We start from the raw sequence: 22,766 nt of genomic DNA on the forward strand, positions 1-22,766 counted from the left end.
CCCTAAATACCTTGAAGAACATGCCTTTTTAAAAAAAAACTCAATATTATTATAAAGGTAATAAATTTGTGTTACATAAAACTGAGAGAGAATGTAAAAGGCCCTCAGATAAAAGTCCTTATTTATACACTTGAGCATGTGCTACTTCAGAGGGAAAACTTGAAGCTCATTATATGAAGATGATAGGAGCACTGACAGAAGGGCATTCTTACAAGGTTTACTGCACGTTCCACATTTGGCACTACAGTACTTTGTGTTTATATAATATTTTACAACCAGTATGGCTGGTTTTAGTATAGACTGTAGCTTGTACTTGCTTGCATAGTGAAGATGGGGCTCCTGAGGGAAACCAAAGATTTTACTGTGTTTTGTAAATACAAGGGGTTTACTATGATTTATTTGCCATGTATTAACTTAACAGGTTGAACTATTCTTTTTAGCTCACCAAGGACAAGACTTAATTTGCTTTAATTTCTATTTAATTCCTCCTCGGTTTATGTTCAAGTAGAACAAACTGCCCTTTAAGTAAGAATGTTCACACAACAGTTCATATTGGTTTAACTAAACCAGATTAGAAGTACACCTTTATTTTAAAACTATGTAGTGTTTTTGCACAAAACAGTTCTAAACTGTAAAACACTATTAACTAGTGTCCTATTCTCTTAAGTTTTTCTTTTCACTACAACTCAGAAACATTCATAAAGGTAACATGGGAGTTTTACAATGGCCTGAGATTAATGGCAGCCTCAAAAAATGCCAACTAACTACTGACCAAACCCAACTGTTTCAAGGATATAAATGCCTATAAAACCTTAATAATTAAGTAATAAATCCCTTTGAATCAATATATTTGGAACACTAATTCAAAATGATTAAAGAAGGAGATAACATTAAGAATTAAAATGCAGAGCACATAATATGTAAACATCAAATACAAAATATTATTAATTGTTATATACTTCTCATGTATTTGCACTACACACATATTTCAAATGCAAATATTAATTTGGAGAGAAATACCTACTGTATATGCACACACTGAAACAGTTTGCTCAGCTATACTGCTTCAATGATTATTTGACAAGTTATAGCACCACAAGCTGCTCATTTACATTTTCAGCTTTTCTGTCTGGTTTTTCCCTTCTGAAGATGTTAATAAAACAACTGTTTTACAGATGTGTACTAACAGCTCCTCCTCTGAACCACAAGGATACTCATAGCTATGCAAATTCAACATACAAAGCGTACACCAACAAAAAGACACCAGAAATGTAAAAACTCTTCTTTTCTAAATCCTAGGAAAGTGTAATTTTAGTGAACTATGGAAGTTAACACAAAGAACAACAATTCAGTTGATACAAAACATTGTCATTTGATATTCATATAATCATCAGTGAAAATTCAGTCTCTGTTTGAAAAGCTAACATGCAACCATTGTACTGAGTAATCCCACACACACAGGAACAGTTTTCAAGTGCAATTCAACATACTTAGCACTCTGCATTGCACAAAATAAGTATAGAGCATAAGTTTAAAAGTTTCTGATTACAGTATGTTTTTCTGCATTGTAAGGACAAAACAGTATTTTGAAAAGTTAAATCAATATGGCTTATCTGGCTTTTCTTAAACAAGCTTCAACGAAGAAATTCTTCAAAGCTTTTCATTAAGAACTGCAAGAGTCAATAAACCAGAAGATGAAAAGCAGGAATGAGAAAGCAGTGAAAAAGACGACATGTATATGGATTAGCCAAAAATAAAAAGAGGAAACCAATTTCTTAAAAAAAAAAAAAAAAAAGAGAGAGAGAGAGACATGGTTTACTAAACAAGCAAAATGACCTGCAGAGGAGAAAATATAGATGGGTCTTTGTCTGATTTTATAAGTCAGAACCAAATTATCTTAGATCTGACCTATGAACTGACAGAATTCAAAAGACACAATATGAGAACTGAAACTGAATTCGCAGTTCTCTTCTTATACCAGTGTCTTGAGACAACAGATGCTTGCTTCAGACCTGAATGCTAAAATTATCCTCCACTTCAAACAGTTTGCATTTATGTTTCAGAAGAAACATTTGATCTGAGTTTTATTCCTCACTTCAAACTGATCTTAAGAAAAAAATGGAACGAAATACAATGCTAACATACTCCTCTAATGGAAAAACTATACCTTTGGGTATTCAAAAGCCTTGTTTTACTGTTCATGTTGATTCTTTGCATGGCTACTTTGCAGCAAGTTGAAAATGCACAGGAGGTGAATTTTTCACTTAATCTTTTGTTTATTTGTTCCCATTCAAGAATTTGACCACCTGTTTACAGGATTATTGAAAAATGACAGTGTTTCTGCTACAACGGAGAACATTTCCCAATGGTGTAAGATTTGAAAATTCTTGTTTGCACCAAAGGACCAATGCAGACCCAGTCCTTGTAGGACAGAATTGCACTAGTGTTTCACTTCAAAAATGCACTCATGATCTTGTCTCCCTTAGCATACTTATGCTTGTATGATGGAGCAGTCTCAAAGCACATACCATTAGGATCAAACTAAACCAGAAAATGCATAATTTTTAAATTTTAACTACTAAGAAACATTCAATCTGCAGGACCAGGCTAGAAATGGTCACTAGTAGAATGCCAGAAACATAAACAGCATGGATATTAGATCCTCACCATCAACTAGCTTTCTATGCAGACCTCCCATTGCACTATCCAGCATGCTAATGTATACACAGCTGTAAAATACTTAGTGTTCTATGGGAAGATTTAAGGAGGAGAGTGAGGACACCTCCATGGCAATTCAAGTTTCATCTCAGTCTATTACTCTTAGTTCATCAAAAAAGAAACTTTCATCCTACCCAGACCTCACAGAATGCTCTAGAGAACTTCCATATTTTTCCTTGATCTTCTAAGTCCCAACACTGAATTATTAATGTGGACCTGTCTGACTTGACAGTTTACCTTTTGTATCAGGGAGAGAAGTTTCACTTTACTGTTTTGTACTACAAAAAAGTAACCTCTTCCAGTGTTCTGTTGCTGCTTTTTGTGAACATCTGAGCTTTCCCATTTCGTTTGTCTTAGTCCTGGCTGGCCTAGGCTGCCCTGTGGTCACAGTTCTCAGCTGCAGGCTAGTCTTTTCTCTGCCAGCCCAATGACAATGCATAGAATAATAAAATAAAAAATAATTAAAAAAAAGAGACTGATAAAACCTTTTAAGCAGACTGAGTGAAAGAGACAGTTATAGGTGAAATTGTGAACACACAAAACACTCCCCAGATTAATTTAAGCACTTCTTACACTCCCCACTTTTGAATTATTCAGAAAGAAGTCCTTGTCTTAGAAGAGGAACTTTTTGTGGGTAAGTGCAAACAGGTGTTTATGCAAGACACAGAGGGGAGATATTAAACTGAAATTCAGTTGATGGTTACAGAGAAACTAATAATGGAACACAAACATATCTCACAATGTTTCTTAAGTAAGAGTTACTGTTTTGAAGTTGCTGAGTTCAGTAAAAGGTAGCCTGTCATCAGAAGTAAGTAAAATAAAACCTCTGCCTTTCTGTTTCTCCTGGAAGAAACTGTGGAGATATTTGGGTGCTGCATTTTTCCCTGATGCTGTGAATAAAATGACTGAAGTTATGTCAGTTCTTAGGACTGATTATTGCCTTCTCCATTTCCCTTTGTTGGGGCTGGAGTAAGGTATATACAGCTATGCCATGTGATACCAGTCAGTCAAGACTTACCGCCATAAGTACAGATTTGTAGAAAGAGTTCTCTCTTTCTTACAGACTAATTGTAGAAAAACAGCAAAAAAAAAATCCTTGTTCTTTGTACTCCTTCCCTTTCTTTCTTTTATTGCTTATCTGTCTTCAGTATTTGAACGTCTTGAGATATTCTTCTACACTTACAAACTACAGTAATATAATTTCCAGGAGAGCTACTAGATACTGCATATACCAGGTAACAGCTACTAGATAGAATCACCTTTTCGGGGAGGAAGAGGAGTGGTGAGAGTTAACGTCTTTGGTACACCAAATCTCTGATGCTCACACCCTGTATATATTGCTGTGGAGTGGGGAAGGCAAACAAATGAGGTCTTAAAGTTTCTATCATTGTATTAAATCTCTTCATTCCAAAAGTATCATCCCCAAAGAATCAACATTAGAGTGTACTATGCTGCATATGGCACAGTCTGTGAGACTTTCTGTAGGTAATCCAAGGGAAGAAAAGGGGTGGGGAGGCGGGTATCAAGATTTTCTAGTTATCTCTGCCTTACAAAACATAATTCATAAAATAGGTTAAGTCTTTACAGCACTGTTCTGCACTTTCTATCAGCTGGGAAGACTGATTAAAAAAAAAAAATCCTTTTCTAACAAAACTTAATACGACTTCTTTTTAACCTGATTCAGTAAGAAGTAATTCATTAACATATCCCTGGCTATTCACAACCTCTAGTTCCCTAAATATGACAAGAACAAACCGCATAATAAAACAACAACAAAAAGCCTTTTTTTCACGATTCAACCCCCTTTCCAGTCAGTACCTATAAAGCTCCTTTCCTTCCCTTTTCACAAGGCCACATTACCAGTCCTTGCTCTGGATGGCATTTTCTTGATACTGCTAGTTGTCCTACCCTCTTGCCTCCCAGTTTCTTCATATTTTCTACCTTTTTACCAGTCAAATAATACTTCACATAACAGTAGCCACAGGAATCTCAATGTGATTCTGTTTCGGGCAGTCATATGTGTGTGGTTTCGGGGTGAGAAACAAGCTGTTTCAGGTACCTCAGGGTCCGAAGAGAAGCGAAAAAAGGCAGAAACTATCAAAGTCAACAGTTTTGTCCAAACAATAATGGCAGCACTGCATATATGTGTTAGGTCTTGTGGGGTTTGTTGTGGTTGGTTGGATGTTTTTCTAGGGTGGACATCAAAATGACGTCTACTTAAATCCACTAAACTGAGCTCAAGAGGAGCATAAAAATAATCAAAGCTATTTGCAAAACACAAGTCAGAGAGCACTGAACAGAAAGCTCCTCTCCTTCTTCCTGTTTCTCACTACTGGAAAAGTGAAATGTAAAAATACAGAAGCAAGTTCTGCAGAACTAGGAAGCAACCTTTGGTCAGAAGGTGAATGAGCCACACCTTGAGATGACAAAAAATAAACAGATTTCATATAGGAAAACACCTGCTTATACTGTTCTCGTGACCTACTGTGAACACTGTCCTTATGAGATCCTTAAAAGTGTTCAAGATCAAATGTTTGTTGACATGATATGCAGGTGACCACAAACATCACTCACGTTGACAGGATGTTGTGGCAGTTGCCCCTCTTCTGGAGGACTTGGTTTTCTTGTCCATTCTTTTTAAGCCTAGTTTTTTCCTATGGCTTTGTCTAGCTGCACTTTAAGGAGTCTGCCTCCACCATACCCAGAGGAGATTTAACTTGAGAAACATCTCTACCCTGTTTTAATTTACTTCTACATCCCTACAACAGTAGATGCAAGTCTCAAACATCTTCTTGTGCTATGCCTACTGTGATGCTTCTCTAGTTGGAAACTGTGTGGCTTGATTTGTATAAACATTAAACATGGGATTCTACACTACAATTTTGTATTATTTCTGCTGTCCCCCATCATCTCCACTATCTCCCAGCACTACTGCTTTCAAAACAAAGTACGAATAAGTTCACTTTGGTCTGCTAACCTAGGCAGGGAAAAATAAAGTAGATTCAAGGTTTGGTACAAACCCAAAAATTGTGATCAAACTACATAGTAAATTGTTTGTCTAAATCTTTCATGTATGATGAAAGATTATTATCATAATTCATTAGCAAATTACAGACTTTGTAATGTAGGCAGTCACAAATTTGGCTTTATATCAATCATTCTAGACCAGCTGGGTAGAAATTAACACAACTCTGGGATACATAAAATGAAGTGCTCTTTCATTTTTAATTCGCTGGAAACTTTGAGGAAAAAAATGGAAGCTCTTTCAAAAATGTCAGTTTTCCCTGATTTTTGTAAATCATTCAATTTCACTGTAGAGATACAGAGATACAAGTACACATATATGGAGTGTATGCAATTGAATACCACAGGAACTGCTCAATCAAAATAAATAGAATATAAAGTATATGTAAAAGAAAAGCAGTGCCATTTTTAAAAAGTCCCTTTCTTTCATTGTTTCTGAGGCAGTCGTATACATCAGTGATCACATGAAGAATTATTAAACAAACACAAAAGCTAATAGCTTAGCTACTCACAAGATACAATATTGTCAAAATTCCTGCTCTGAGCTTTTTCAGTCTACCAAGATGACCTTGTACAAAAATGCTTGTTTTGATTGTGTCTACTTTGCCTAAGCTACAAGGCCATGTATAGTGACAGCTGCATTTGAGAGCAACTTAAAACAAATTTCATCTTAGTGGCACCTAATCCAGAGACTGGTACAAGCAGCATGGAAAAGTCAGTGTCAAAATTAAACAATGAAGGCTTTTCTAGGAACAGATGCTTTTGGCCTGCAGCTGTAAAAACCTTAAAACAATCCTATACCCCACTGTCTGGTCACGCAACTATCACAAAGCAAGGCATAAATTTTGCCACTTATTGCAAATGTTTGCCAAGAGCTTCTATAACCCTTTTTAAAAACAGTAACAGGGATTTCTTGAGGGTGATTATGAGGCCATTTTATCCTTTAAATGAGTGCAAGGCTCTTCAATTTATGCCCGTGATTCTTGGTACGAAAACAAAATAATAACTTTTCAAGTTCATGTTTTACATAGATATGGAACATAACTAAAAAATCATAAGAAACAGGTTTACTAGAGAGATAGCACACTGTTTCGCTAAGATGCTGTGGACCAGACAGACATTATTAATTCACATTTCGAACAGCAACCGAGTATTTTCTTTGCATAGTAATTACAAAGTGATGTACTGCAGCACTATCATTACACTGGTGCTAAGATACTGTTGACCATTTCTATGTCATGTCTTCACAACAACTATGTTAAATATCCTCATCAGCTCCACTATCAAAAAAAAATTCTTCCTTTATTAAATGCAGTAATACACTTTAAACTGAAATATAAACTCTTAGTGAAATAACTTCTGTAACTCAATCAATAAAAGTAAATCATCAGTTCCCAACTATGTGAGCAATTTACAATATCAAGAATTTATAGATGTGCTCTGTATGAACTGATGGCGTTTTTAAAATACACAACAGAAGCTAATCTAAAGTGATAGCACCAACATGATTTACATAAGTACAATATTTTCAAGTATTTTCGCACCAAGCAAGCACTCTAAAATTGTGAAGTGTTTCCTTTCTTACTCAAGTTAAAAAAAACCCCAAACCACAAAACAACAACTTTTCCAGAACAACAGTTCATTAGCACCTCACTATTTATAAGTATAATTGGGTTGTTTGATGAGAAAACATGAGAGAACACTGTGCCTACTATAATTTGCACAAATACAAATTTCATTGTTTGAAAACAAATCAATTCAACGATTGTTTTTTTTTTAATATAAGTGTATATCATGCAATAATAGAAGTGATCCTATTATAGTTAACACAGGATAGAAAGGTTAAACCATGCTCTAGCATGCTTTAATTTACAAGCTGTAAATTAATTTCTTTTTAATTGCAAAAAAATGCTAACTTTAATTTTTCATTTATGATGCAACTAAACATAATTTATATGGATAGTAGTGCTATGCTATGTAGCTAGAGAGTACTGCTTTCCCCCTTCAAATAGCACAGGAACTAGGGACATAACCTAAGCAGTTTTATGAACATATTAAATGGCTTTCTTGTCATTTCATGATAACACCTTTTTAATAGCTAGCATTACGACAGAAGCCTTGCATAAAAATTCTACACCCTGAAAGTAAAACATAGCAAATATTCAAAATCAGAATAGCAAGCGATGGTTTTAATTGCAGTTTTTTAAAAATGCAGGGTTTTAAATTAGGTCTTGATCCCCAGAATCCTTAGCATCCTTAAATTACATGAGCAAAGCGATTCAACATGATTACTTCTAGAATATGGACAGCTCACATGACTGAGTATTTATGGAGCCAAACCTATAACCAAAATTATAACAATGACTCCTCATTACTTTCAAACTCAAATAAATTGATCCTTATCCTTTGAGAGTTTCTCTCAAATCCAACTACACTTACGGGTGGAGTGCAATAGAGACAGAACGAGAGAAAATAAGAAGGGAGACATAAACGTACACACAAAACTACAAGCGCTGACAAATCGAAAGCTAACAGATGTGTGACTTCTAATTAGTTATAATAATCTGTGCTTCGATGCTATTGGAATATGCCTCGCCTTCCCTTGGAAATCAAACAGCTTCCTTTGGAGTTTTAAACTCTCTGGGTGCTTCTAAATTTATTCATGAAAAAACCTTGCTTTCAGCAAATTTTAGGTATCTACAGTGATAACTTAATAAAAGAAAAATATTAAATTATAATTATCCTAAACAGACACAGTCTTGTGAAACTAACCCTACATTCATATGAAAATACAAAGCATTGACTATAATGAATTTGATTCATCCTTGGACACAAAGCTTTACCACAGTAAACTCAGTCAACTGTTGCTCTTGCTTTTATATTCATAGTACTTAAATAGCGCACTTTAAAACAAAAAAAACTCCAATTGGCTTTTCATACATCCACCCTCCCCAAAAATAACGCACTTGAAAAACCCAAATGATATGAAAAGGCTTCAAGGCCTCTTTTCTCCTTTTCACAGCACTTTTTTTTTATTTCTGTTTGCAGTAATCTGCCTTTCACTTTCTCATTGCTACAGAACAAACGAGGAGGCTCAGCACTTTGAAAAGGGGGCTCAATGTGTAATGGGTCCACTAGAATTAATTTAGTTGCACCAAATCCATTGAGCAGTGAGTTTTTTTTCTCTTCTCAAATCATTTTGAGTCGGATGCAGCCCCCAGCCTTTGTAATTCTAGTAAAGCACTTAAAGTGCACAGTAGGTGTTCATCAGGACCATCTGGTCAAAAGCAAAACAAGCTGCTGATTTTGCCTTTGAATAGAATGAAGCAAGTGTGAATTAGTCTCTTCAATTAGCACTATTACAACCTGTCAAGTGCATATTGTAAAACAGGATTATTACAGTATTGGTCACCAGTGCAATTATTTACTCTCTGCCTTTTCTTGCATATAAAAATGTCCATGTTTACTAGTTTTTGATAACTGAAGATCATTTCTTTAATGATATGCATGTCCAAATCAACCAAAACCAAATTACAGGTTATGAAACATATTCTGTCAGGAATATATTAAGCTTCGTAATTAATAGAGAAGTAGAAAAGTGCCCTTCCTTTATATCTTATGGCTGTTTCTGTTGCATAAAAAGAAAAAGAATAATAATTATATACCTTTATCAAGACTATCTCTTCGAAACCGATCTCTATATAGTCAGATATTAAGATATATTAAGTGCCTAATAAAGCTATCACTTTTGAACAGGTACATAAAAAAATATTTCCTTTTTATTTCCCAAGGAACTTTCTTTTTACCTAATTCCTAATACAAGACCATTTACAAAAAGTTTACCAAGGATTTCTTTCAGCAGATACATTTTAATTGTGCTGGTTTTTTTTAAAAGAAAGACCAAAAAAACAAATCAAGAAGCTGATTTCACTTTATGAAATTTTTTTATCTCCTTGTTTAAAAAGTCAAAACCTGGCTTGCTAGCTGGTACTTATTTAGCACTGTAGAACACTAAGGCTATCACAGTGATAGATGTTTAAATTATGTATACTGCTGTTATGACTCACTATAAATTGAATATAATTTTCACATGACAGGTTTCTTTAAAAAGCAAACAAAACGTACAAATTTCACAAAAGAATATATGACTCAAGTACAATCAGTATAGCAACAGCTTATTTTACTAGCTTCTCTGATAGTACAAGAATAATTGAACAGTAGCGTAGAACATTTGTGTACTTCCTATTAAATACCAAATAGTGTTAGTTAGTTATTTTTATTAGCATTAAGAATAGTTTTCAACAATTTTAAGGCAGGTAAAAAAAATCTCAAAATATAGCACAAGTGTTTCTGAAACTATTAATGTGTATACCATATTTGGATTTGTCCATATTCTGATCTTTGGCAAATGTATTTTATTGTAATTACTTAGCTACAACATTAAAAAGGAGAACGTTATTTATATATACTTTTCAGGTCCCTATGCCAATGCCAGACCTTTACTGTGGATGACCTCACTCAACAACAATTGGCTTGAAAATATTTTGTACACATACCAAAAAATCAGATCTGAAAAAGGTACAAAACCTTCAGATGGATTATTTTTCTGCATGCTGAAGCTAATTCATCTGCTTACCTGTATTTACATATTGCATTTATTTGGGCCTTTTATATAAGGTTTCTGCCTGTATGTTTATAAATGGTCTTTTTGTATCTTGTTGTACATTCATCCACTTGTCAAAGTAGTTCTAAAAAAAAATCAGCACAAAGGACTTCAAACTGTCATTAGGGTCTGTCAACACAGAATTTATAGTTTATCTCAGCCCAAGTAGTTGTATGCACAAATAGTTCCTCCTCCTGCCTGGAGTGCTATTGGATACATTGCTTTCCATATTCCACCTTAGGCAGTAAGTCTATAGGGAGCAAAGAACAAATATATTACCTATCACAGGTGACAGGGATGCTAAGCAGCTAGCCTCTGATTAGGTTATTGGTTAAAGGAACAGAATAAAGAGCAGATGCAGCTATGCAGAGGCAGCCAGTATTTAAGGACCCATCATCTTTGCATTGTTTGCACAGATTTTATGTTTTACTAGGAACTATAGTGCCCAGTATATGCTTTACCTAGTATTCTCAACTGCAATCGCCAGCAGTTACAAAATAAAATCATCAATTTACAAGAGGCCTGAGGTTTCTGCATATTTAACTCATCTACCCTTTAACAGTCACAGCTTGCGTACACTGGATACTTCTGTAATCCTGCACAAGATAATCACAAAAAGGCTTCATATTCTATACAAAAAGTAAAATAGACAAACACAAACTCCTTGTTTTTAACGGAGTTACCAAGTTTGTTAAAAAAATTTTGTTTCCCCTCCCCCCCCCCAAGTCACTGACTAAAAACACAAAAAGTGTGACGCATACTATTGTGACAACAACTCAAATTCAAGAAGTTTTTCACAAATTAGTTTGCTCCAGGATGAGAACACAAACTTGCTTTTCATGAAACTTTAAAATATTCCCCCCTCTGAAAAGGGCTGCCCTTTGTTTCCATCAAATACTATAACTACCATATGCAAAAAGGAAAAGTACTATAAATGGTCACTTCTACATGGGAACAAGTTCGCACGAATAGACAGAAAACAAATTATGTTGAATGTGGCAACGGCTTGTAATAATTTAGCACATAGCTTCTCAATAAAAAATTAAAAATTCTCTCACTCCAGTTACAGACTGCCTTTACAAATTATCTTTGCAGAATAAAGAGCAAGAATTCAGACGGAAAACTCATTTTAATCTTGTAAGTATTAGGAGTTCAATTTATTAGAATTGTCCTTATTTAATACGTTGGAAATGTACTAATTTACACTCTCCAAACTGGCACAAAACCTACTAATTTCCACTTTAAAATGCAGATCATGGAAAAAAGTAACCATGATATTTCCCAGAACAGTATCTGCCCAGAATTAATTTAATACTGCAATTCTACAAGAACAAACAGATGTCAGAAGCCTGTGACACAGATTAATTTGCAATTTAAACCAACATTTTATCATTAACTTTCCAAGTTAACAATGCCCCTGCCCAATGCAAAAAAAAAATAAATCCAATATCCAGAATTTTGGACAAGTGCAGTTTAATTTTTTACTTAATTTCTGAAGATTCCGTATAGGCTCACAATCCCACATCAATGTAACTGAATGTAACTTGTATTTTTTGAACTGAGAAATAAAATTTTATTACTTAAACAGTTGAAGATTTAGATAAAGCATGTTAAAAAAAAAAAAAAAAGGCATTTTGAAGTGCCATCCAAAATCTAACCACTGAATTAATATGCAAGAAATTGTGGAAGCAGACGTGAGCCCTACGGCTTTAGGCTTCTTTCAGAGAATTTTCTGTCAGATTGCTTCCCCATTAAACACCAAGATTTCTTCAAAATAACAAATCATCCAAGTATCATTTACTATTAAACATGCATTCTAAACAATAATAAAAAAGATGACAGAGAAGTGAAACAATAGTCATTTCAGAAAGCACAGTTGAGAGCTCGCTGGATTTTTCATTTAGTCCACTGCAAAATATTTATGACAGTTTGGAAAGGGTGGTGGGCTTGGGTTTTGGTGTGGTGGTTTGGTTGGTTAGTTAGTTGGGTTTCCTGAGACACTTGGAAAAAACATCTATTCCTTAAAATTCACAGTACTAATAATAACAACAAATGAACAACTAGCCCTGGAGAGACAGTTGAATCCAATTGTGGCAAGCAGTAGAACATTTATAGAATTTTAAATATTTCTTTTAATAATTGATGTACTCATTTTGAATCTTTCTGCATAGGATATAAAGTGTGAGTAGACTGCATTAACACTGCTTAAACATTTCAACTTGTCAGTATGGCCAAGTCGATTTCTGAAATATTTGCAGTATTTTCCCATCGAAACAGTAATAAAGGTAGAATAAATATATGCCACTGCTTTATAATCACTGAACATTAATGAATATTTTATGTCTTTTTAAATCTCCCTGTTTAATTTAAAAGGGTGAAATTAAGTCTCCTCCCTGCAATATGCCAATTATCTGTAAATCAAACAATAACTTGGCCATTATACTCCTTTTTGTTAATATACCAGAAGCTAATTTGAAAACACTGAACAGCATTTTTAGGTAATAATTGAATAGTCCTTCCTGCCCTCTTGTGGTTGGCAACTGCAGCTCACATAGAGCTTTTCCACGACTACAAAAATATACCAGAAGGAAAGTAAACTATTAATTTGTTAAAGTGTAAACAAGGGGGAGGGGGGGGGTGGTTAAAAAAAAAAAAAAAAAAAAGTTAACAGTCCCTGGAGAGGAGAGAAGAGAAGGAAAGGTGTCACCGGTTCCTCCAAATCTCACAGACTAGCTAGATTCATCAATCATTTGTTACAATGCTCACTCTATGCTAGAAGAAAAAAATTAATAATCCATTAGGAAATTAATATACAAAACAGTCCTTGTTTTCTGTAATTAGACAAGTGTTTGCCAACCCTTTCACCTCAGCCAAAATCCCAGTGATCTCCACAAGACTTTGAGCAGACAGACATATTCACCTGTTTAACATCAGCTGCACAGAAAGGTCCGGAGTTCTCTTTTCATTTCAGCCTCTGAAATGTTCTCAATAATTTTATACACTCTGTTGGATGTAATATTTAGATACAAGACAGAAAAGCAAAGAAAGGTGTTTGACCCTCACACTGGTTATAGGGTTGTAGGTGTTTTGGGTTTTTTATGTTGGTTGTTTAATAGGGAAAATCATAACTGCCTTTTAAATTACATCGACTGTATATTAACTTATTGACTGTAACCTGCCATTCCCAACAAGAAAACTTCAGTGCACATAAAGGCAGCCTAGATTCCCACACATCGTCACAGTTTTCTGGTTCCTTTAACCTGGGTGAGACCCACCAGCAAAGCAGTAATTGATACAGCATAGATAAAAAACAAACAGATACTATGTATGTATGTGTTTTCTTTTAGAATCTCACAATTTAAAAATTAAAAGCAAATATTCTGATAATTTATTTCCGTAGATATTCAAATTATTTTAATTGTAAAGAGTCAGCATGGCTTCTCAAAAAACAAATTGATGCAAGTATGTTTGTTTGCTTATATTACTAAAAAAAAAAAAACCAACACAGACACACACAAACACAAAACCACACACACACAAAACCCATACCTTACTAAAATACGTTTAAACAGGTAAAGTAGAAAACAGCATTTCACATAGAGGAAAGATCAGAATTTAGATCTTAAGAATAACAGGACTCACAATGAAAACAGTTAATGATCATTTTCATTGCTGTATGACATACTGCTCCTATAGCTAATATTACAGAACTTAAAATAATTCTGTCTACAATATCAGCATGTGACATGAAAAACTTCAATAAAATCTGATCAACCCTAAAAGATTGAGAGAAGTGTCAGACCAATAGCAAACATACATTTAATTTGAAAAGCAAACATTTAACCTTATTGTTTTGCAATGTGAATTCTGAAGAGTCACAGTTCTAGACTGTTTGTTGTTTCCAGAAATGAGGGGGTTATATGAAAAATAACATCCAAAACATCTGGCATTAGACGAGTGCTAGGCAACAACCTTTGGCTTTAGCAAGAAGTTGTAAAAATATGCAAGGACTGCTTTGTTCTAAATTCAGTGACTCCAGAGTCATGTTAAAGGTATTTGTCCCTGTAAGACTTAATTCTGATGAAGTTCTCTACAATATCACCCCTTGCTGGCCATTCTACAGAACAGCAGTGACGCCCATTATACACAAAACCATTTGGCTCCCAAGCCAGTAAGAATTACAGCACTAGCACAGCAACCAGTAATAGCAGAGGTGCCTACAAGATGGAGATGGAGCTGGTTAAAAGAAGGGAAGACAAAGGGAGTTTCAAGGAAATTAAACATAAAATGTAATTTGAATAACTGTCTTTCCTCACCACTCTAGAAAAACTCAGTAAACACTGCATGTATTTTGCTACTACAATGCAAAAAGAAACATCTTTTCTGTATAATTTAATAGAAAACCTTTTTAAGGCCAAGTTCTTTAATCAAATTACAGCAATCTTGATGATCCAACCAAAAAATGACTAATAAAATAAAGGCATATCCATCAAGACCACGTAAACCTTCTTTAACAGATTTGGCATTAGCTATAATGAGCTACATTTATTCTTCAGCTGTGAAACAGCACTCACCTCCTGAATGGTACTGCTTCCTGAGAAGTTGAGGTTGTACTCCCGCTGGACTTCTCGATGGGTGACGATCAGCATGAAGTTTTGATTTAATGACTCCTGCAGGGCACTGAAATGGTTGAAAGAAAAACAAGAAAATCAGGGATAAGCATGTTATAGCTTGTTTTACAGTTAGATGCAGAAACCCCAGGGTACCCTAAACTCTACATGGACATGTCCAGGCACAACATCATCATCTCTCTTTTCACTCTTAAATGCAAGGAAGCATGCTGAGAATGACCAAAGGCCATTCCTGAACTCCTTCCTTAATAAGGTGACTGCAGCCTTTAAAGCTCTTCTGATGTTAAGTATTCTCAAAATTCAGAGTCACATTATCTTCACAAACATCAGGTATACTTAGCACTCATAAAGCCATTAATACCAGACTTGTAAGCATAGTGATGACCAGACAAAATATCAAGCTACAATGCACATTAAAAACTGATGGTAAGTAGAACAAGGCAAAGCATGCTCTCGCTTCTCTAGGGTTACCTGAAGCATAAACCAAGTGGAAATTCTTCCGCTTAGTTTCATTCAAAGCACATAAATCCAGCTAACTAGAACTAGAAAACTAACCACAGCAAAATTCTCATGGGGGTATTGAGCATTTAGAAAAGTTAGTTCTGCTCAAATTGTTTAAAACATACATTAAAATGTCTTCAATCATATGAATTAAAACAAAATAAATCTTAAGATACAGATTAAATAGGCCAACTATATACTCATGTTGCCACAAATGTGGGATTTTTTGTGTGATTTTCCTGGTAACAAAACATCTGGATGTTAAAAAGGCATCCTGTTTCCTTAATCAGGTACAAAATTATGCAGCTATCTACTTCTCAAAATAAAAGGCAGGACTTCTGTTACAGACATGGCAATTGCAGCTGCGTACAATCTTATACAGGCTGCAGCAACATGGTAACACAGCTTGGATTTCTAAACATTTATGCAGACTTGACCTGTTCAGTGGCATATGGAATTAAATTGAGCTTATTTGATTCTTTTTGGTTTTATCACATACTCTTAAAAGAATGACAGACTGGATTTTTTTTCTTCACATCTTCACTATTCCATGACACTTCAAGATGTCATTCCTTTTAGCAATAAAGGGCAAATTCTGTACGCAGACGAACACAGCTGTATCTTAAGATACAAGACGAGAAGAAAGACGGCTAGATTATTTGAAACCTGATTTGTTAGTTTTAACTTCTACCGGAATTACTGATCTGCAGTTTTGCTGCTCAGATCGTAATGAACCCATGCAATACTCAGGATGCTTTAGCAAGAGATGCACAATCTGCTTTAACATCTTAAGAAAGATTACCTTACAAAAACATCTTCACTCAGCAACTTAATTTGGATTCTGTGACATCTTAAACATAACAATCACATACTACAAAACAAAATCATGAAGTGCTATTTCTCATCTTTTATCATTTTGTAATATGGAAGATAAATATAAATTACTGTCAATGCTAAGTATGATCAAGTGTATGAGACACACTACAAATGTAATTGAAGGCATTAATTTATGCTGGACATGAAGTTAGCTGCATTTGTCACACAAACTTGTAAGAAAAGGCCTAAAAAAAAAAAATATCTTTAAAAAGTCAACAGTACCTCAAAAGGGGAGGGGGGGGGGGGGGGGAGAAGAAAAAGATACTTCTGAAAAGTTGTATGTCTATTTACAAAGGTAATCCTAACTTGATTGTAAATAGGTTTGACATTGCCATAACCATATTTTCTTTTGGCAAATATTCAGCAGCAACTACAATACCCTGCTGTGCTTTTTCAGATTCTAATTTTTTTATTTGTTTTCAACAAATACTGGAGGCGAATGACATATTTAATTGCTCTGAAAACATTAATTACAGCATATGTGAATGGCTCTGAATTCCATACAGAATCACACAAGGCTCTGTTACAGCTATTTTTTTACTCTATCTGAAAATCTGTAAACTGATAACGTGACTCACATTTTCATTCTGTAATTGATGTAAACATAAAATGAAACAGGCTAGTTCGATTAAACCCTCAGTCTCTCAAGGTATGCATGATACACAAACTTCAGTACTATCCAAAATACAGCATGCTAATAAAAACCATCTGTTCATAGGAAAGGTTTTCCACTTCTCTATTCCATGTGGATGTGATAGCAAAGAGTATTTATAAAAGGAAAGAACACCATTCAAACAGTTCATTTAAATAAAGTGCCTTAAAATTTATGAAAAGCCTCGATTTTTGCAGTAACTAACAATTTTGACACCTCTACTTTTTGGATTTCTAAACACCACAAGCTGAATGTTGTTAACAAGCAAATTCTCAGTACATAGTCATAGCCAAATCCCAAACCAAATCCAGTCAAAAAAAGCTGCTAAAAACTAAGCTAGCTAAAAAAACCCAAACCAACCAACCACCCACCCACAAAACTGAAAAAAATGAGGAAAAAATGGGTTTTGAAAGTTTTGGCAATTAAAGTGCATGGTTAATTATTCAGCTTTCCTTCAGAAAAATAATATAATGAGGAACATTACTTCTGCTTACACAGAAATGCAGTGGTCAACTGATCCAATCTTTTGAGCTCTTAGATCAAAACTTCATGTGATCTGACAGCCACAAGACCTGGGCCATGTAAGTTGACAAGTCAATGGGAAGAGGAATTGATGGCACATCCACCGAGACGTTTATGCCAACAACTTCCTAGGGTTTTTTTGAGCCATTTTGTGCCAACAATAATAAGCCCTCTGTGGGATGGGGTTGATTTGAACATACAGCTGGACAGCCAGTGATGTCAGTCCCTTCCCATACACAGTTCCTCCAGCAACTAGGGATGTAGATTGCCCCAAATTATTTGTGCCAATAGAAATCAGCTTCCAAAACACACCCTACCCTAAAATTATGTTTTCAGCCATTAAGGCTAGGATCAAACATACCAGATAAGTTGAATTTAAAGGCAGCTTCTCATTGACAGTAAGCTGAAGCTTACTTTTAATTCTTTTCAGGTGCACATAACTCTATTGAGAAGACTGACTTTGAACACAGTGCAGACTTCTAAAATTCTGGCTTCAGTGTTTGCAGCTGATTCATCTTCCTGCAAATGTTTTCAGTTGACTAGAATCTTCCAAATGAAATATCTGCACTAAAAGGGGGGGGGGGGGTGGTGGGAAATCAGGGTCAAACTCCAGGTCCATTACAGTCCAGACAAATTTTCTTCCCCCCTCCCCTTTTTTTTTTGCCATCACTGCTAAACAGAATTTAATTAATCTGAAAATTAATTAGTGGGAAAAGAAAACTGAATTCTAGAAACAGGACTAAAGTAGGCCATTCTTATCAGCACCGTTCCCCCCTGCTGCAAAACCTAGCTTTCAAAAACATTTGCTAGTGGGTTATATACTGCCATTACTTTTTTTATTTCCTCAGCTGAATGATTGTATATTTGCCACTCAGCACAGGAGGCAAAGGAGCTCAATGGTATTTTTGGTCACCTATCTCCCATTAAAGGAACTCTGCCTACACCCAAAAAAGAAGTCCAAAAACAGAGAAAAGGAAATAGACCTGAGCACAGGTATCACTCTGATCAGTTCTAGCAAGAGAGACTTGGACCAGTTTAGTATTTCATATAGATTGCCTATATAGCATCAGTTATTGGCATTATCGCAATACACAGAAACTGCAAAGGCAGACCAGGATTCAGCTGGGGTTGAAACTCTACGATATGCAAACACAAATGTTCCTCTTTGAAGCTTAAATTTCAAGCAACAGAAGTTGCAAGAATATTTTTTTTTTTTCCCACCAAACTCAAAATATCAAAACTCAGTTAAGAGTCTGGAAAGAGTTTATTCCCTAGCTACTCCATACAAATTCCAATACAGTAGAATTTATAAATCACAAGTCTAATAAATTAAGAACAGAAACAATATTTAGCCAAAAAATGTGTAACAGCAAATAACGCTAATCTTAGGGGACAGCAACTGTTCAATCAAGTCTATGCAATGCTGAAGCAAGATGGTATTATTGACATTTATTATATTTTAAGCCTCCAGTTTTACTGCTTTTCTATTGCTCTGTAACACTTAATATATAAAATAGATTGGTTGTATATAGTGTTAAGTGACTGCCTTAATGCTTTGATTTTTGATGCAATACTTTGCTTTTTTAATAGCATTTTTCTTTGATATTTTAGTAATAATTTAAGCTTTGAAACAAAAAGTGTATCTTTAATCAATAATCAGCAAATGCTCCTGTTCATTGCAGTTCTGTAAGTTTTTATGAAACACATTCAGTATTTCCCATTAGGCAGTATCTTCCTCAGTCACATGGAGATTTCCCCAGAAAACTCTGAATTTTATATAAATAGGTATGACACAAGGTAATTAACATTTCCATTTTAAACTTACAGATTAATACAAGCTCATGTCAACAGAAGTCCAAATTTACTGTAATTGCAGATTATTTACATTAAAACAAAATAAGAAATCAGTATGTAAATGTAATGTTTGTTGTAGCTAATGCAGCAGGAGGTGGTAGATTAGGTTCAAACAGCAATCAGTTAGCAAATCTGGCTAACATGTAAATGAGCAGAAGCCCTTTTGTTTACATTCTATTGAATTTTAAACTTCAGGATTTTTAAACTGTCTCATGAGCAGATGTGAAAATAAAACATTAATCTTACCATTCTTACTGAAGCTTTCAAAGTAACTAAAGCAAGGCACTGCTCCTGTCCAGCTAAACAGACAATACTAATAACTGGAGTTGCAGGTTACATTGCTCTTAATTAACACTCTGCTACAGTTGATAACACACAAGATGACACATGCCACAATCACCACTGCTCTGCAACGTCCTAAAACACAGGCATTCAGCAATATATGGACCCATTACTTGAAAGACAGGGGTTGTGGGTTTTTGTCCTACTACACAGATGCTAACACTTCTTAAATAATTTACAATCGCTTAGCAAAATACATTCTTTGTAATAATCTCCAAGGTATGCACCTGGTCAAATAGCTTGCAATTGTTTTGAACTTGCCAATGATTCATCAGGTATAACGAAGTATCTAAAACTTTCAGCTATTTCACAAAAAAGTATAAATACAAAATATGTTATGCCCCATTAAAGTGACAACCAAAGAAAAAACTGATAAGAAGTATCTCCCAAAACACACAGGAGAGAAAGGAGAGACTATCCAGGTGACCTAGCTCCATGGCTAGACTCGTGTGCCTACGCTTTTGATGCCCCTCTCTTGCATTCTCCTAAACCTTTTTCCTGAACTGGGTATTGCCAGCTTTCAAGAAGCACCCCAGGCAACAAAGGCAAGGAATCACAGCCTGAGGAAGCAAAGTATCTAATCTGACCAAGCTGGTGCAAGGCATTTCTCCCCCTGGAGAATTAAATGATGAACGTTCTTTGGCACCTTTCCTTTTAAGGCTGCTTTCCAAAAGAAATTGTGTTCTTCTCCACCCACTTTTCCCATCTGGTAACTTTTGAACATATTCACTAGTCTGATGGTGTTATAAAGGTCTCAAAGATTGGGTGTAAATCAACAGCCAGGTAGAGGAAAGAGACCCAAATTACTACCCACCCTAGTGAAAGGCTGTATTACAAACATAGTATTTTATACTCCATCCATCTGACCTCTGGCCAATGATCTCAGAACTACCCACAGCACACAATTTCACCTTTCTTTCAATACTACCTGACTACCAGCTGGAGAACAGAGGCACGCCAGGCCAACTGCCTATGCAGGGATTAGTGCTACAAAACATAAGAGGAAAAATTGGAGGCAGTGTCAGAGGTAGGCAGATCATGGGATCTGCACAGAGAGGGAGGGATGGGTCACTGCAGCTGCTGGGATAAGGCAGGAATTCACTAGAAATCAGGTTTCATTACATCCACAGACCATATTGTTATTATTACGGATATTGTGCACAGATAAGTATGGCTTTACCAACTTGAAATCGTGGAAGCAGGGCATGTAACTGTACAGATGGTATTTGACATTTAAATTTAATCTTTACACCTCAATTTACTAGCATGCAGCAGTAATTCACTGGGTTTCTATTACCTATAAAAACTTTAGATATGCCACTGATGAACAAAAACACCCTAGGAGATTTTTTGCTTGTTTAAACTGCAGGATTACTTTGCCATTACATTCAGATGCTAGTTTTAAGTCAGACTGAATGGACTTAACCCAGAACTGTCACAATAAACTTCAGTGTCTATGTACCAATACACTGGAAAAGGATGTTTCAGACACTCTTCTCCCTCAGTGCCAAGAACAGGCACAAGCTGGAGTTTCTAGAGTTGTGACCAGCTTGCTCCTTTTTAGAAGGGCACACACATAAAATACCACATACTGAAATCTCAGGCTTTTCAAATATCACTTTCTGGAGATACTCAAATCACAACTATTTATTTCTGGCTCAAAACAGAAGGTATTTGAAAAAAATGGCAGATGAACTCACAAAGTAAGAGGCAAAGTTCCTTAACATCCATTAATAACAGATGTGAGCATGATGCTTTTAAAAATTGTGGGTAACAAACTAATCCGAGTAATAACTGACCTAACAGTAGGCAGTAAACAGTGTAACTGGGTTTGGTACGTTGCCTCAATTAGATGTGTTTTGATCTGCATTGATGGTTTAATTGGAGGCAAGCCTCCCCTTTCATCTAGAATTTATGACTTCAGGGAGATGATCTAGCCTTCAAATTATCCTTGTTTAAATAGCCACTAATTAATCATCGTTTGCTATCCCAAAGCTACCAACTTTATCTTAAAAAAATCCAGAACTAATCTCCAGTATGAAACAAGTATAAACTGCAAAGGTAACAACCACTTTGATTTTACTAGCGAGTAAAATACTTTGAAACTATTCATCCAATAAAAAAAAGCCTAAGTACTGTTTTTAAAAAGTTTGTTATTATGTAGCTTATTACAGTTGCAATAAACAACATTCTTCATGCCCCAGTTTTCTTTGCCGAACCGAAGACATTCAAAATCACGATACACAGCGATACCTGGGTGGAAAATTTTGAAGTTGGAACTGGATTTACAAAAAAAATACAACAGACAATTAGTATCTACGTAGCTTTTCCACACTATTTTAACCACTGTCCTTCAATTAGCTGCTGAAGTACAACGGCTTACTGTCCTCACAGAGAACTGCAGCTCACACGCTGTGCACCACCGCTCTGCTCCCGTGCCACTACTCCCTACCTTAACGCTTTTCTTTATTATTATTATTACTACTATAATTGATACCAGCATTCTTGTTTTCTCCACAGACTACACGGGTACGTGCACAAGTACCTTGGAGTAACAAATGAGATCGTGTTAGCTATTAGGAAAGCAGTTATTTATGACTAGCGACTGCCAAGGGCTGCCCGCACCCGCCACACGGCCGCACCCGCGGGAGGCCCGGCCGCCGGGGCAGAGCCCGCCAAGGGCGCCCCCGCGGCTCCCTCAGGCCCGGTTCCGAGGCGCCCCCTAGCGGCGACCCAGCGACATTCCCCGGCTGCTGGCAGCGTGCGGGCCTGCCTCTGCGCGAGGCGAGGGCGGGAAAGCACCGGCCCGAGCAGCCAGAGCAACTAATTGCAGATCGCTTTGTAAGAGTAACGATTCCGTTTTCTATAAAAATGACGTCTCGGTTTCAAACCTTATCAACATGCACTGGCACACGAGCACTCACCCTTAACTTTCTGAGTATTCACGTCACCAATAACAGCTACCTGCTCAGTTAAAGGAGAT

At 35.8% G+C, this 22,766-nt stretch overlaps 1 protein-coding gene across 1 annotated transcript in view; it reads right to left on the minus strand.

Annotated features, from left to right (window-relative positions):
• Positions 1–22,766, minus strand: part of FAF1 (Fas associated factor 1) — a 173,954-nt gene that overhangs the window by 104,790 nt on the left and 46,398 nt on the right. Inside the window, exon 7 of the mRNA XM_005440352.4 lies at positions 14,980–15,085. Coding sequence (XP_005440409.4) covers positions 14,980–15,085 — 106 coding nt within the window. The remainder of the gene's footprint in view (positions 1–14,979; positions 15,086–22,766) is intronic.

The sequence above is a fragment of the Falco cherrug genome, chromosome 12, assembly GCF_023634085.1.
Source record: "Falco cherrug isolate bFalChe1 chromosome 12, bFalChe1.pri, whole genome shotgun sequence".
Classification (NCBI taxonomy): Eukaryota; Metazoa; Chordata; class Aves; order Falconiformes; family Falconidae; genus Falco; species Falco cherrug.